Source organism: Sorex araneus, chromosome 8 (genome assembly GCF_027595985.1).
Source record: "Sorex araneus isolate mSorAra2 chromosome 8, mSorAra2.pri, whole genome shotgun sequence".
In the NCBI taxonomy this organism is placed as follows: Eukaryota; Metazoa; Chordata; class Mammalia; order Eulipotyphla; family Soricidae; genus Sorex; species Sorex araneus.
The window spans coordinates 56,074,931-56,089,757 of NC_073309.1; the positions used below are offsets into that span (position 1 = coordinate 56,074,931).

Here is a 14,827-nt window from a genome sequence, read left to right on the forward strand (position 1 = left end):
TCCTCTTAAGAATGGAAACAAAAACAAAAAGCAACACAGGGCTTAGTGGGATGAGGAAAATGGGACAGAACCTATGCAGGAATTTGGAGATCCAAGGGGGGCAGAGATAGGACTGTTAAGTTGTGTGAAGTTGTGCCCACAGCTCTCTCAGCTTCTGGAAGCCACCTTCCCCCAGGGCGGGGCCGAGCACACCTTCGGGGGTGGGGTGGGGCGGGACGCCTAGAAGCTGGCCTCTTCCTGCTCACCAGCACCACCTGGCTTCAGGGTCACTGGAGTCCCACCGGCACTGGATCTTCAGAGTCGAGCCCCTGCTCCGCAGCGCCTCCAGCTCCTTCTCCACCTCCAGGAGCAAGTGTCTGTCCAGTCTGTAGGGACAGAGGGGTGAGGGACACAGCGGTCACGCAGCCTAGCTCCAGCCTCCCCCAGGGGCATGGAGCAGGTGCTGCAGAGCCCCTCTCCCCAGAGCAGGGGCAGGGGGTGAATGCTCAGAAAGCGGTGGCCCCACAAACAAGTCATCTGTGTATTCTGATGAGCTCGGAAGAGCTCTTGAAAATGTCTTAACACTTTCATTGATTTTTTAGGCTGGAGAGATAGTACAACAGGTAGGGTGCTTGCTTTGTACACAGCTGACCTGGGTTCGGTCCTTGGCACCCACTAGGGTCCCCAGAGTTGGCCACTGTCACTGTATCACTGTCATCCCGTTATTCATCGATTTGCTCGAGCGGGCACCAGTAATGTCTCCATTCTTTCCAGCGCTGAGATTTTAGCAGCCTCTCCTACTCGTCTTTCCCAATGATTAGAGGCTCTTTCAGGGTCAGGGAAATGAGACCTGTTATTGTTACTGTATTTGGCATATCAAATACACCATGGGGAGCTTGCCAGGCTCTTCCACAGTTGGCCACACTCCTGATAAACTTATTTTTTTTTGGCCACACCTGGTGTTGCTCAGGGCTTACTCTTGCCTCTGTGCTCAGGGATCACTCCTGGCACGCTCAGAGGTGATAAGAGGTTCTGGGGATCAAACCTGGGTCACCACATGCAAGGCAAATGCCCTATCTGCTGAACCATTGCTTTTGCTCTGATGATGAATGTTAATGTTTCTGGAATGTTCTCATTTGCCAGCATTGTTCTAGGAAATGGGAAACTGGGTCATCCAGACTCAGGCTTTTGCCACCCACTGCAAACACAGATTACCCCAGTGGGGTTGGACACAGCAGATTACCCAAGCACTCGGAGTGGGCACTGGGAGGACTTCACAGCTTTCCAGAGCATGCTGAGCCCCTGCAGCTGCAGGTCATTCCCCAGGAGGTTCAGGCTGACCAGGCTCTTGCTGCCCCTGAGCAGATGGCCGAGGTGCTCATTGCTTGCAGCTGTTAGCTGGCATTTCTGTAACCTGGGCCAGGGAGAGAGTGTGAAGGATGGTCCTTGGAGATGGAGAAACTAGAGAGAAAACATTCCAAACTGCAGAGGAAGTATGTGACTGAAGGACTGACGGGGAGGATACAATATATTCCTGCTCATACTCCTTAGAAAGTTTATGCCATTGGACCAGAGCAGTAGTACAGCAGGAAGGGCGTTTGCCTTGCACGCAGCTGACCTGGGTTTGATCCCCGACATTCCATATAGTACCCTGATCACTGCCAGGAGCAAACCCTGAACATGTCTGAACAAAAATTAAAAAAAAAGAGGTTCATGCCATTCCCCACTATGCCCAAATGTAGGGTGTTTTCCAACATGTGGAACTTCTTTTTAAAAATTGTGCTTTTGGGGCTGGAGCGATAGCACAGCGGGTAGGGCATTTGCCTTGCACTTGGCCAACCTGGGTTCGATTCCCAGCCAGCATCCCATATGGTCCCCCAGCACCGCCAGGAATAATTCCTAAGTGCAGAGCCAGGAGTAACCCCTGTACGCTGTTGGGTGTGACCCAAAAAGAAAAAAAAATTGTGCTTTTGTGGGGTACAGTGCTGCTCAGAAGGTCAACCTGTACCTGCGGGCAGTGCATCAGCAGCCTGATGGTGCCTTCAGGCTTCCTGATACCCCAAATTGCTGCTGTGCCTCTGGCTGGACCCCAACAACTTGGGACCAAGTTTCCTGAGAAATTAAAAGGCCAAAAGTTAGGTATGTGGGAGTCACACTCACAAACCTCCAGCTCAGCTACACAAGCATCTGCCTAGGGGGCAGATGGAATGGTGGAGGGAAGATTCAAAGTAATGGTGGTGGGAAGGTGCAATGGTGGTGGAATTGGTGTTAAAATATTGAATGTAAACAATTTTTGTGAACTTTATGAAAAATTTTTTAAAATTAAAAAATTTCAGGTGCTACCAGCTCCTCTGAGAACAGGGATGGAATGAATCCAAATAATTTTAAGACAAACTGATGTAATAGCATGCGTGTGCAACCTCAGAGAGCCGGCACCTGTATAGCCCCAGAGAGCCAGCATGTGTGTGCCATCCCATACATCTAAGCGACAACCCCCACGACAAAGGGAATTATTAATATAAGAGTAATTTTGTAGGGCATGTTGCAACAAGCAATAAAAACTAAACAATCTTGTGCCTGTCTGGGGGGCAGGCTTGGGGATAGGTAGGAAACAGGGGACATGATAGAGAGAAGGTCACACTGAGAAGGTGGGATTGGTGTTGGAACCCTGAATGCCTGAAACAGCTGTATTATGAACAACTTTGTAAATCAGGGTGCTTAAATAAAGTAAAAAAAATTATGCAATTTTGCACATGGCTGACCCAAGTTCCACCTCTGGCATCTTGTATAGTTCCCTGAACATCGCCAGGAATGATTCCTGAGTGCAGAGCCAGGAGTAACCTCTGAGGGTATGACCAAAAACAGCCCCCCCAAATTTTTTTATTTGCTTTTTGGTGGGAGGTTTGGGGTCCTACTGGTGGTGCTCAGAGTTCACTCCTGGTGGAGCTTTGGGACCCAATGTGTACAGAGGAGGGTTTGTACGGGGCACAGGCAGGTGTGGGCGTGGTATGTGGGAGGGGCTGGTGTGTCCTTCCCGATGGGCCGTTCCCACCTCCTCCCCACTGGCCCTGAGGGTAGCAGGGATGGTGTTTTGTGGGCAGCCGGGACTCACCCCAGTGTAGTCAAGGTGCAGGTGCTGGACCCGAGAGCCTGGCTTAGGGCTTCCATACCATCGTCCCCAAACTCGTTCTCGCCCACATCCAGCACCTGCAGACTGCGGTTGTCCCTGAGGGCAGCAGCCAGTGCCCCGCAGCCGGGGACCGAGAAGGAGCAAGCTGACAGGCTGTGAGAGAGGTACAGGGAGACCTTGAGTCCCCATGCCCCTCCCCACTGTGCCCCCCACCCTCCTGGGCCCCTTCCGGATCTTGCAGACACGCACTCCAGCCGCTGCAGCCTGCAGTGCGGCCCGCGCAGCGCCACACACAGGTCCTCCACGCCCTCGTCCCCCAGGCGGTTCCTCCGCAGGTTCAGGCAGGTCAGCGCCCGGTTCTGCAGGAGCGCGCGGGACAGGTACCGGCCGCTGGGAGCACCCAGCTGACAAAACCAGAGTCTGGTGGGCAGAGAGAGGCACATGATATTCAGGGAGGCTTCTCACCAGCAGGCAAGCCCACCAGGACTGTCTAAAACTTGCTACCACACCATTCCCTGAGGTTCCATGGGCCTGTCCAACTCTCATCAGCCGGGCACACCCCACCCCCACTCAAGCCTCGCACACCCCACCCACTGCATGCTTGTTCACCCTCCCTCCCTGCAGATTTTATGCCAAGTCTTTTTTGGTTTAGTTTTCTGGTTTTGGACCATACCCAGCAATTTTCAGGTGTTCCTCTTGCCTCTACTCAGGGGTCTCTCCTGGTGGTGCTGGGGCACCCTATGAGATGCGGGGACTCCAGCTCAGGTCACCGCATGCCAGGTAAACACCCTAACCTGCTGTCCTGTCTTTCCTGCCTTAGGACAAATCTTTGCAATAAGGTGATGGTTGAATTTAAGTGCTCAGATGAGTGAAATAGGCAGAATATAGAAACCACCCAAATGCCAAGCGAGACGAATGGAGACTGGTGTGTCCACACACAGGGACACTGTGTGCCATGAGACATGATGGACTTACTCAGTGTATGGCAGTGTGATTGGAGCTGAGGAAGCATGCTGAGGGAAAAGGGGGGAAACAAGCCAGATGGTATCACTCATCTGGGGTATTCAGAGACAGGTGTTGGGCCAGGGCTGAAGAAAGCATAGTGGGTAGGGTCTTTGCCTGGCATACACTTGACCCAGGTAAGATCCCTGGCATCCTACATGATCCTCTGAGCCCACCAGGAGTGTTTCCTGAGTGCAGAGCCAGGAGTAACCCTTGAGCATCGCCTGGTGTGCACCCAAAAAAGGGTGTGGACAATACAGACCATAATGATCTGGACTCAGGACTCCAGACCCGAGTGCCAGGAGGAGGAGGGGAAGGACACTCTAAAACAAGAGTGGACTAACAGTTGGCAAGACAGGGGAGTAAGAGCAAACCAAAGGCACATAGCAGGGGCTGGAGCACTAGCACAGCAGGTAGGGCATTTGCTTTGCATGCAGCCAACCAGGGTTTGATTCCCAGTATCCCATATGGTCCCCTGAGCACCACCAGGAGTAACCCCTGTGCATCACCGAAGGCACATGGGGATGGAGTGAGGGTCTCGGGTGTATCAGTGGGAGGGCTGGGCAGTACATCTGTCCATCAGTCCCAGAAACTAGGACAGTCCTATGGACTTAAACTATAATAAAGCAAAAATGAAGCCTGGGACTCTGCCTCCCCACAGTGCTGAGTTGTGTGGGGGTGGCCATGCCGTGTGGGTGCCGTGTCTGGGACCCTGGGGGGCTCAGTGGGAGGGACATACTCTAGCCTCTGCAGAGCACAGTCGGGGAGCACCAGGGAGGCACACAGCAGCTGCACCCCATTGTCTTGGAGCGGGTTGAACCCCAGGCACAGGTGTGTGGTCTTCTGGGCACTGATGAGCAGTGAGGCCAAGCCCCGATAGGTGTCTGAAGACAGGTTGCATTTCTCCAGACTGCGGGAGGTACAGAGAATGCCTGTCAGGCCTCCCTAGGATCCGAGTGAACACATGCTTCTGGCCTGAGGACCATTACTGTCACTGTCATCCTGTTGCTCATCGATTTGCTCTAGTGGGCACCAGTAACATCTCCATTGTGAGACTTGTTACTGTTTTTGGTATAGCAGTACGCCATGGGTAGCTTGCCAGGCTCTGCCATGTGGGTGAGATACTCTCAGTAGCTTGCTGGGCTCTCCAAGGGATCAGAGGAATTGAACCTGGGTCGGCCGTGTGCAAGGTGAATGCCCTACCTGCTGTGCTATCATGCCAGCCTGACCTGAGGACCATAACACGTTCAGGTGTGAGGCAGCAAGTTCAACCCTCAGGGTCTCTGGTGGGCCAGGCTTAATTGCAGAGACCAGGGTCCTTGGTGCTCGGGGAGTTCCTGCCCCCCACAGCCAGGCGGTGCAGCCCTCAGGCACCACAGCAGTAGACGAGAAGGGGAATCCTTGGCAGTGCTGGTGGGGTTCAGGGGAACATGGGGTGTTCTGGGAATGGAACCTAGGTTGGCTGTGTGTGAGGCAAGTGCCCTACCCACTACACTACCTCTCTGGTCCCAGGAAACTCCTAAAAAGTAACTCTTGGAGGAGAAAAAGCATGGAGGTTCAGCCATGATCAGGAACCTCCCTGCCTCACACCCCAACCCCACCCCTCCAGCCTGCCACAGGGCACTGGACCATGGGGACTCACCAGAGCTTCCTCGGGGGGTGTTGCAGGGGACACAGGATGTCCTTGGGGGGTGCTGGTGGGGCTGTGTCCTGCAGTGGGGCCAGGTCATTGTCCCCCAGACTGAGGAAGGTCAGGCTCGTGTTTTGGCCCAAGGCCAGGAAAAGTTTCCTGCAGGCAGGTGCTGGGAGATGGCAAGACGCCAGCCTGGGGGACAAGGCAGTGACACCTGCAGCTTCACCACCCTGACCCCCGACTCAGCGTCTCCCTGAAGGGTCCCCATGTGGACCCCCGGGGCACACCTGCAGGCCCCCCACACTCACCACAGGGACCGGAGCTGGCAGGCAGGGTGTCTCAGGGTCTTAAAGATGACAGTGGACACAGTGACCCCCAAGTCGTTGGCACTCAGGTCGAGGTGTGTGAGCCTACTGTTGCCATGAAGGACCACGGGCAGCTCCTGCAGCACTCGCCGTGGCTCCACGGAGCGACACCTGCCAGGAAGCAGTGGGTGGGCTGGAGACTCCATCCCCTCCCCTAAACGTACCCGCAGCCAGGCACGTGTTTGTACTCACTGCTAGTGTGGGGCAAGCACCTGGTCACCCCAGGACCAGAGGATGAAAAGCTCTACTGGGGGGCCTGAGTCAGGGCACTGAGTCTGGAAGTGGGAATCTAAACCAGAGACCAAGAGTTCCCGATCACATGCGGGTCTATAGGCACGAGCCGCCTTTCCTTTCGTGCCCCATCCCCCATGCCCACCTGTAGGCAGGGACTCGCCTCCTGGCTATTGAAGGCACTCTGGGCTCCCTTATTTTCAAGGAGGTAACATCCCTCCCCACCCACACACACCCTGCACTCGAATCTAAGAGGCTTGAGGAGAACAACTGTCTTCTTGAAGATGGTTCTTTAGCTGGTTTCTCCTTACTCTGAGGAGTAACGTGATGGAAGAGGGGAGATGGAGAAGGGTTGTGGAGGAGGAGAGGAGGAGCAGAGGGAAGGAGGGGTGCAGGGAAGGAAGGAGCAAGAGAGGGATGACGGGAGAGGCAGAGCAGATCGAACAGGGGTGCAGGGGTGGAGCAGGGAGGGAGGGGTGCAGGGGAGGGGTGAAGAGGAAGGATGATGATGGAGGGGAGGGGTGTGTAAAGAAGGTTGTCAGCTGCTCCCCTGTTGGTCTCTGGGCGACCCTCACTGTCTGCTTCTCTCTGTCCACTGCCTCGTCTGATTCCTGGACTGTGAACAGTGACAGCACTGAGTCAGCCATCCGGACACCAGAGCATCTAGCCAAGGCCACCTGGAGTTAGGCTCTGAGCCACTGGGGAAGCCTGTGCTCGTGCAGGTGAGGGCCATGCTCACGTCAGCTGTCGGAGCTTGCACCTCGGGTTTCGCAGCTCTCTGCAGAGCTTCTTCATCGTCAGAGTGTTGAGGGTGCTGTTACTCAGGTCCAGCTCGTGCACGTTGCCATAGCTGAACACAGAGCAGATGTCCTGCCACTGGCGTATCTTGGAAGAAGCCATCTTTCCTCTGGGGAGAGAGAGGAGGCATGGGGGAGCCCCAACTTCCCTCAGCATCACCGGGGCCCCGGGAGGTGGGAGCAGCCCACGCCTGCAGGGCAGGTGTGCACGGTGGAACCCAGAGGACACAGCTCTTGGCACTCAGACACCTTCAGCCGCATCCTCCTGCCCAGTCTCCTCAGAAGGAGACCCTCCCTGTCCCTGTTCCACTACAGACACCAGACATGGCCCTCGCACACCACACAGCCACCGCAGGCCTCCCAGCACATGGCAAGAGAGCTAGAGAGGCGAGGAATCAAGGTGCTCATCACAAACACAGCTGATCCCTAACTCAGACCCTGAGCCCCTCCAGGAGTGATCCCTGAACACCACCAGGTGTGACCTAACCACTGTCGTTGCCCCCAAAATTGTCTTGGGCTAGAGACAGTGCAGGGGTTACGGTTTTTTTTTTGGGGGGGGGTCACATCCTGCAATGCCCAGAGGTTACTCCTGGCCCATGCACTCAGGAATCACTCCTGGTGGTGCTTGGAAAACCATATGGGATGCTGGGAATCAAACCTGGGTCAACCCTTTGCAAGGCAAACCCCTACCCGCTGTGCTATCACTCCAGCCCCTAGGTTCTTTAAATGTGACTGACCCTGGTTTGCTCCCTGACACTGCAAATGGGTCTTTGGAACAGCAGCTGATGTGAAACAGCAATATTGTGGCACCCCAACTCCCCCAAATACACACACACACATACATATTGCTGGAGTCTTCTTCCAGGACTAAATGGAACCAAGTCATCAGAACAAGCTTGAAGACATCATTGTCACCGCTAACCCTACCAACAGATGGATTGGAAGCTACATTTAAGATATAGAGCTGGGCCTGGATGACAGGACAGTGGGTGGGGGGAGCGCTTTGCCTTGCACATCTCTATCTCTGGCACCCCACTGAGTCCCCAGAGCATGGCCAGGAATGATTCCTGAATCAGAGCCAGGAGTAACCCCTGAGCATTGCCAGGTGAGACCTCAAAGAAAAACAAAATGGTCCAGAACTCTGGGGACTGGAGGTAGCACAGGAGATAAGGCACTTGCCTTGTGGCAGCTGCAGCAGACCCTGATTCAAAACCTTGCACCACTTGTGCCCCTGCGCATGGCCAAGGGTCACTCCTGAGCACAGAGCTGAGAACAGCCCCTGAGTCCCAATGATAGGACACAGACCCCAAACTGGCCCAAATTTCTGGAAGCCTGGAAGGGCGGGGCTCTGCGGGAGGTGGGCTGGCTGTGGAAGCACAGTGCTGGCCTGAGGACTCGCTTCTCTTTCCGGTTCCTCTTGCTTCTCTCCTGGCAGAACTTTGGGCATTGGCCTGGCACACAGGCCTTGTCCATGTGGTGCTGGGGAAGTGAGAGCCCCTCTACCAAAGTGCCAGGAAGCTGCCAAAGGGAACGTGCATAGACTGGCACGTTTGGTCAACCTAGAAGGACCTAGCACCTCTGATCCCTCACAGTGGCCAGCACATGCCATGCGCACAGAGGACCCTGGGAGGGACGTGCAGACAGGGTGGCGGGCGGGAGGGATGATCCAGACTCACCCCGGGGTCTTCCCGCCAGAAGCTACTTCCACGGCTGGGAGGAGGCCAGAGAGGGAGAGCCGCAACTTTTGCAGGTTCCGGCAATCCCGCAGGCAGAATGCAGCATCCTGGAGCTGCCGGTTCCCACACACATCCACGTGGGCTTCCCGGAGATGACTCAGAACCTGCTTCACCATGCTGGCCTCCTGCGCCTCGTGCAGACACTGAAAGAGGAGCGCATGCCCCACAGGGATCAGCGGCACCGTCTCCAGCCCCTCGGCCCACTCGAGTACCTGATCCGTGGCAGTGGCAGGAGCCAAGGCGGCCGGCAGCACTCCCTCCAGCTCCCTCGCCACATCTCTGTGCAGAAGGCCAAAGAAGAAAATGGCCGTCTGCTCCCAGTGGGTGGCTCTGTCAGCCAGCGCTGAGCTGAGGAGCATGTGTAGCTCCTGAGGTTTTGTGAGCCCACCCAAGCAGCCAGGCGTCCCCCTGAGCACATAAAACAGGGCCCCAAAGAATGCCTGGAAACTCGGGTGGATGAAGGCCACGCAGTCCTCACAGCTGGCCACCGCCTGGAGGATGTTCAGCCTGAGCAGGGCTTGGATGAAGGGCGCGGCCAGGGCCCTGCTGCCCATCGTCTGCTTTGGGAACGCGCCTGTCGACTGCCACATCCCCCTGGCAGCAAGCCGGCACAGGGCACCCCATTGCTCGTGCGCCCCCACACCCTGCAGGCCTGCCTCTGCGGAGACCAGGCTGGAGAAGAAGCCAGCATACAGCGCGGTGGGGCTCTGTGCCCCCAACTGGAAGCTGGGTTTTGTTGCCCGCTGCCGCTTGAGATAGGTGCCCACCACCCAACACATCAGCGGGGCACAGCAAGTAGGAAGCCATGTCCCAGTGGCTCGCAGCCACTGCATGATTTCCTTGGCCGTGTCCTGGTCCCCAAAGAACCGAAGAAAATATTCCTCCTGGTCGTCCTCGGAGAAGCCGCGGAGGGTGACGAAGCTCGGCCGCCGCAGCAGGCGGTACAGAGCCGGGCGCCGCTGAGCCCTGCTCGTGACCAGGAGGGTGGCCGTGGGCAGTGCCTTCCTCCTCAGCAGGCTGAGGAGCACCTGAGTGGCTGGCAGTCTCTGGAACCAGTCTGCCAAGTGGGGGCTCTCAGCCTCTCCACGGGGCACCTGCAGCTCCTCAATCCCATCGACAATAAACAGCAGTCGCTGGGGATGACTCAGGAATTTCTGCATCAGGAACCGGGGATCAGGCGACCAGTGGAGGGAGAGCAGGTCGGCCAAGCAGGCGTCCCCCATCTCGTTCACCTGGTGGCAGCTAATGTAGGAGACGAAGGAGAAGTAGCGATGGAGCAGCACGCCCTCTGCCCAGTGCAGTGCCAACTTGGCCGCCACTGTGGTCTTGCCCACCCCTGCACTGCCTTCCAAGACGACTGTGAGGGGCCGCATGTCGGCCCCACGAGGGCACAGGACACGCTCCAGCTCTTGGTGCTCCAGTACGGTCACGTGGAGGAGATGTATATGGTCCTCGGGCCAGGGGGCGCGGGCCCACATGCGTAGTATGTCCGCCTTCATCCTCTCTCGGTAGCACCGCCAGTGGGCTAGAATGGAAGGGAGAGTGGTCAACAGAAGTCCAGAGCTGGGAAAGGTCAGAGGAAGCCCCCATGGAAGTTGTCCCCGAGATGGGACGGCGCTGTTGCAGATATCTTTCTCTGGGGAGGGCAGACGTGTGCTGCTAGAGTGGTAAGGGCAAAGAGTTGAGGGCTGGCGAGATCGTACAGGGGGAGAGCATTGCTTGCCATGCAGTTGACTTGGGCTCGAGACCCAGCACCCCATATGGTCCCCTGGGCCCCACCAGGAGTGATCCCTGAACACAGAAGAGCCAGGAGTAAGCCCTGAGCACCGCAGGGTATGGCCTTTAGGGAAGGGTAATCCCTTCCCTAAAAGGTTGAGTTGGGTGGACACAAATATAAAGACCCAGATGGAGCAGGAGAGATCACACTGCCTTCAAAAGAGGCAAGATCAATAACCGCTTCTGCTTGATTTTATGATGTCTGTGACAGGGGCCTAGGGGAACTCTGTGCTCAAGGGTTACTTTTGGCTCTGTCTTCAGGATGGTACTCAGGAGACCATATGGGATGCCGGGGACTCAGCCCAGGTAAGCCGACTGCCTACCTGCTGTACTATAGCTCTGGCCCCAGGTCATTCATTACAGTATTTTATTTTATTTTATTTTTTGCTATTTGGGTCACATCCGGCAATGCACAGGGGTTACTCCTGGCGGTGCTCAGGGGACCATATGGGATGCTGGGAATCAAACGTGGGTCGGCAGCGTGCAAAGCAAATGCCCTACCTGCTGGGCTATCGCTCCAGCCCCTCATTACAGTATTTAAATTGTCCCCATGCCTTGGGGGATGGGTTTTGCCTACTGACTCCACCCTTACAGAGAAGATGCAGCGATTTCTCCAAACAGGTGTCAATCATAGGTATAATCAAAATCACAGGAGCTGATGGTTTTGTTATAATGAAAATGAGGAAGGTGGATCACACACACAAAAAAATCAAAACCCCCTAATTGGCCATTTATACAGGTGCTCTGATTGGTGGTTTTGTAACCAATCAGACTGCTTGGGTTTCAATGCTCAATTACATAAAGCTTAGCCAATCAGAAAGCAATACTAGCTAAGGGGCAGGGATACAGAAAGCAAATAAGCACAGGTCTTGGGCTGTAGCCCAGAGCCTGAGGCTAAGGGCTGTCTCACCAAAGACATCTATCTGGTGGTTACATGCTGTTCAGAATCATGGTCCGCAAGAACCCAGAAGCTCCCAATTCTGCTGTAACAATCCCACCACTGAAATATTTCCCAGAGGACCAAAACATGAATGGGAGGGCAGAAGCTCCCTGGGATTTATTGTATTATTACTTACAGCAGCCAAGAGTTGGGCATCTTCAAGTGTTTGTGGGCCGGGACTGTGTGTCTCTTGTTTCATCTGCACCATGGGACTCCAGGCAGCCCCAGAAAATGAAGGCCTATGACCTTTGTAAGAATGGGGGGCTGGAGGGGATTCTGCCCCACCAGAAATGCCTGGAATTTAATGGACAGGAAGGGGTCAATCAAAAGAAGCCGATAAGACTAAAGAAAGGAGTCCTTGTGGAGCTGGAGCGATAGCACAGTGGGTAGGGCATTTGCCTTGCACGCGGCTGACTCAGGTTCAATCCCCAGCATCCGGTATAGTCCCCCAAGCACTGCCAGGAGTGATTTCTGAGTGCATGAGCCAGGAGTAACCTCTGTGCATCACTGGGTGTGACCCAAAAAAGAAAAAAAAAAAAAGGTGTCCTTCTCCTCAGACTGCAAGAACAAAGGGTGGTTTGCAGAGGGGAGGTGGAGGGTTAAGTGAGGGGGATGAAGGCTGACCCCCAGCCAAAAAAAACAAACCACTGAGGCCAGAGTGATAGTACAGCGATAAGGTGCTTCCCTCCATGAGGACGACCCAGGTTCCACCCCCAGCATCTCATACGGTCTCCTGAGTACCTCCAGGAGTGATTGCTGAGTGCAGAGCCAGGAGGAACTCCTGAGTATAGTCAGGTGTGGCCCCAAACCAAAAAACAGCAACAAAATAAAAAATCCACCTCAGCTTGTTCCATGATGGTGTTTTACAAGGCACCACTAACACAACAGCAGGTGTTGGGCTCTATGGACAAACATCCATGTGGAAGCACGCCTTGGGGCACCCCCTAATGGAACAGATGGCAGAGGAGGACCCCTCCCCTCAGAAACATAGAATTACCAGGGAGGTCACCTACAAACCTTTTTCTTCTTCTGGCATTTCGGGGTCCTCTTGCACTATGTCTTGGTGTTCTTGCAACCCTGATGCTTCCTTCCTTGGGTCTTGGGGTTCCTGCCCCTGAGTGGGCCCTGAAATTGATGAGAGGTGGGATATGGACATGGGGAACACTGCGTGGGAAGGCGGGGTGGGCAGCCTCAAAGGGTGAGCTCCCTAGTACTGGTTATCATTGCTCCAACCAGCTGCAGAGTCTAGGGCTGCCTGTACCCCAACTCTGGCTACTCCCCAACTCTGGCAGCTCAAGTCTCTGAGAAGCCTCACTACGTGCTGAGCCCAGGCTATGGGGCCCACAGTCTCCTGGGACACAGGGTCCTGCATCCCAGAGACAACAGACCCACCTGCAGAGCCAGGGTTAGCCCCCAGCTCCAGGGTCTGTGGCAAAGACCCCAAGGGGAGATGTTCTAAGGGTACAGCCCAGAGTGTACCCTGCCCTTGTCACTGTCCCCTTTCCTGTCCCAGCATTGCAGACCTCCAGTCCTCACACAGCTCCAGGACAGAAGAGCTGGCCAGAGACCAAACTCGGTTTTGTTTTGCTTTTTGGCCACAACCTAGTGGTGCTCAGGGCTGACTCCTATCTTCGTGCTCGGGGCTCACTCCTGCTCAGGGGCCCCATGTGGTGCCAGGGATGGAACTGGGCTCAGCCATTTGCTAGGCAGGTACCACCCCCTGCTCTGTTTCTCTCACTCGGGCCCCATAAACTGCAGCCAAACTGCACCCCGCCTGCTCACCAACCACGGCCGCTCCAGCTTCCTCTCTGGGGAAGGGCAGTCTCAGGTGCCGAAAGATGTGGGCCAGCACCTCCTGCCACGTGCTCCCTGGGAAGTGCTCCAGCAACAGGCTCACCAGCTCTACTGTGCTGCTGCCTCTCAGGGCCACCCAGGGCAGGGCTGGGGGCCGTTGCTGTAGCAACTGTGGGCACTGCAGGCATAGCACGAGCTCCTCCAGCTGGTACTGGTCCAGGCCCTCCAGGAGTCGCTGCAGCTGGTCCTGGGCAGTGCCCACTGTGTCTTCAGTCACCGCAGGGCCACTCATCTTGGCCAGGGTTGCCACAATGCAGCTTCGCTGGGACAGTACCTGTCCCTGCCTCGACTGGGACCTGGGGAAGGATAACAGAGTCAAACCATAGGCTTGGGGTCCTCAGGCCTGTGGGTCATGGTACTGCTGCCGCTGTCCCATCCCATGACTGCATACAGGTGACTGACACTCTCTGCCAGAATGCCTAGTGGGGCCCAGGCAGTCCAAGGGTGAGGTCAATTACAGGAGGAAGACACAGGTGCAGACACACAGCAGGAGATGGACACTGAAAGTGGACACAGCAGGAGGCGAGCACTTGGTGTGGACACACAGGAGGAGGATGCTAGGAGTGGACACACGGCAGGAGGTTGCTGGGCATGATGACACAGCAAGATGAGTGGACTGGCAGAGTGGCTCTGCAGGGGCACAGGGGCTCTCACTCCTAGTGCCCACAGAACCTGTCATCCTGCTATCTAGAAGTCTCAGGGCAGGACTTGCAACCCACAAGCAGTCCCTAAGAGAGATAAAGGAGCCATATTTTGCAGGGTTCGGGGGACAGGTTCCTATGCTTGGAGCCTACGTACCTCCTACAGATGAAACCAGGGACGACAGGGCAATAGTCTAGCTCCTGTCCCTGCAATTCGCCTTCCCCCACGTCCCCCTGCGGCCAGAGCAAAGGTCGCGATGGGGAGGCCGGGGCGTGTGTGCGCTACCCAACTCTTGCCTTGGGTTCTGCGCTGCAGCTCACGCTGCAGGAGAGGCCTGCGTGGCCTGCGGAGTTCGAGAGGCTGTACTGTGTCCAGATTTATCCTGCTGCACCAGAATTTCCGACACCTCGACAAAGTTACCTAGGAAAAGAAACGAGAACGCCTGCGGAATTCAGCAGGGAGAAGGGCCTGCACCCACCAGCCAGGCTGTGAGCCTCCAACCCTTCCCCGCATTCCCGCATCCTGCAAGAAGTATCCTGCCCCGCCCCTCCCCGGCCTGTGATTGGCCCGGGATCCTTCACTGGTAACTCTAATTGGCCCAGTGCTTTCAAGATCCACTTCTGATTGGTCCGTGACCCTCCCCCTTCACTTCTGACCGGCACCAATGCCCTTGATCTCTACCGCTAGCTGGTGCTTCCAATCTCCATTTCTAATTGGCCCCGGTAACCTTAATCTCCACCTC

At 55.8% G+C, this 14,827-nt stretch overlaps 1 protein-coding gene across 1 annotated transcript in view; it reads right to left on the reverse strand.

Annotated features, from left to right (window-relative positions):
• Positions 1-14,827, reverse strand: part of NLRP13 (NLR family pyrin domain containing 13) — a 19,552-nt gene continuing 4,725 nt past the window's right edge. Inside the window, exons 3-14 of the mRNA XM_055145298.1 lie at positions 14,242-14,505; positions 13,372-13,739; positions 12,607-12,714; positions 8,814-10,398; positions 7,080-7,247; positions 6,053-6,220; positions 5,754-5,936; positions 4,851-5,021; positions 3,359-3,529; positions 3,092-3,262; positions 1,223-1,393; positions 1-365 (exon numbers count right to left, since the gene is read on the reverse strand). Of these exons, the coding sequence (XP_055001273.1) occupies positions 242-365; positions 1,223-1,393; positions 3,092-3,262; positions 3,359-3,529; positions 4,851-5,021; positions 5,754-5,936; positions 6,053-6,220; positions 7,080-7,247; positions 8,814-10,398; positions 12,607-12,714; positions 13,372-13,675 (3,324 nt within the window). The 5' untranslated portion in view covers positions 13,676-13,739; positions 14,242-14,505 and the 3' untranslated portion in view covers positions 1-241. The remainder of the gene's footprint in view (positions 366-1,222; positions 1,394-3,091; positions 3,263-3,358; positions 3,530-4,850; positions 5,022-5,753; positions 5,937-6,052; positions 6,221-7,079; positions 7,248-8,813; positions 10,399-12,606; positions 12,715-13,371; positions 13,740-14,241; positions 14,506-14,827) is intronic.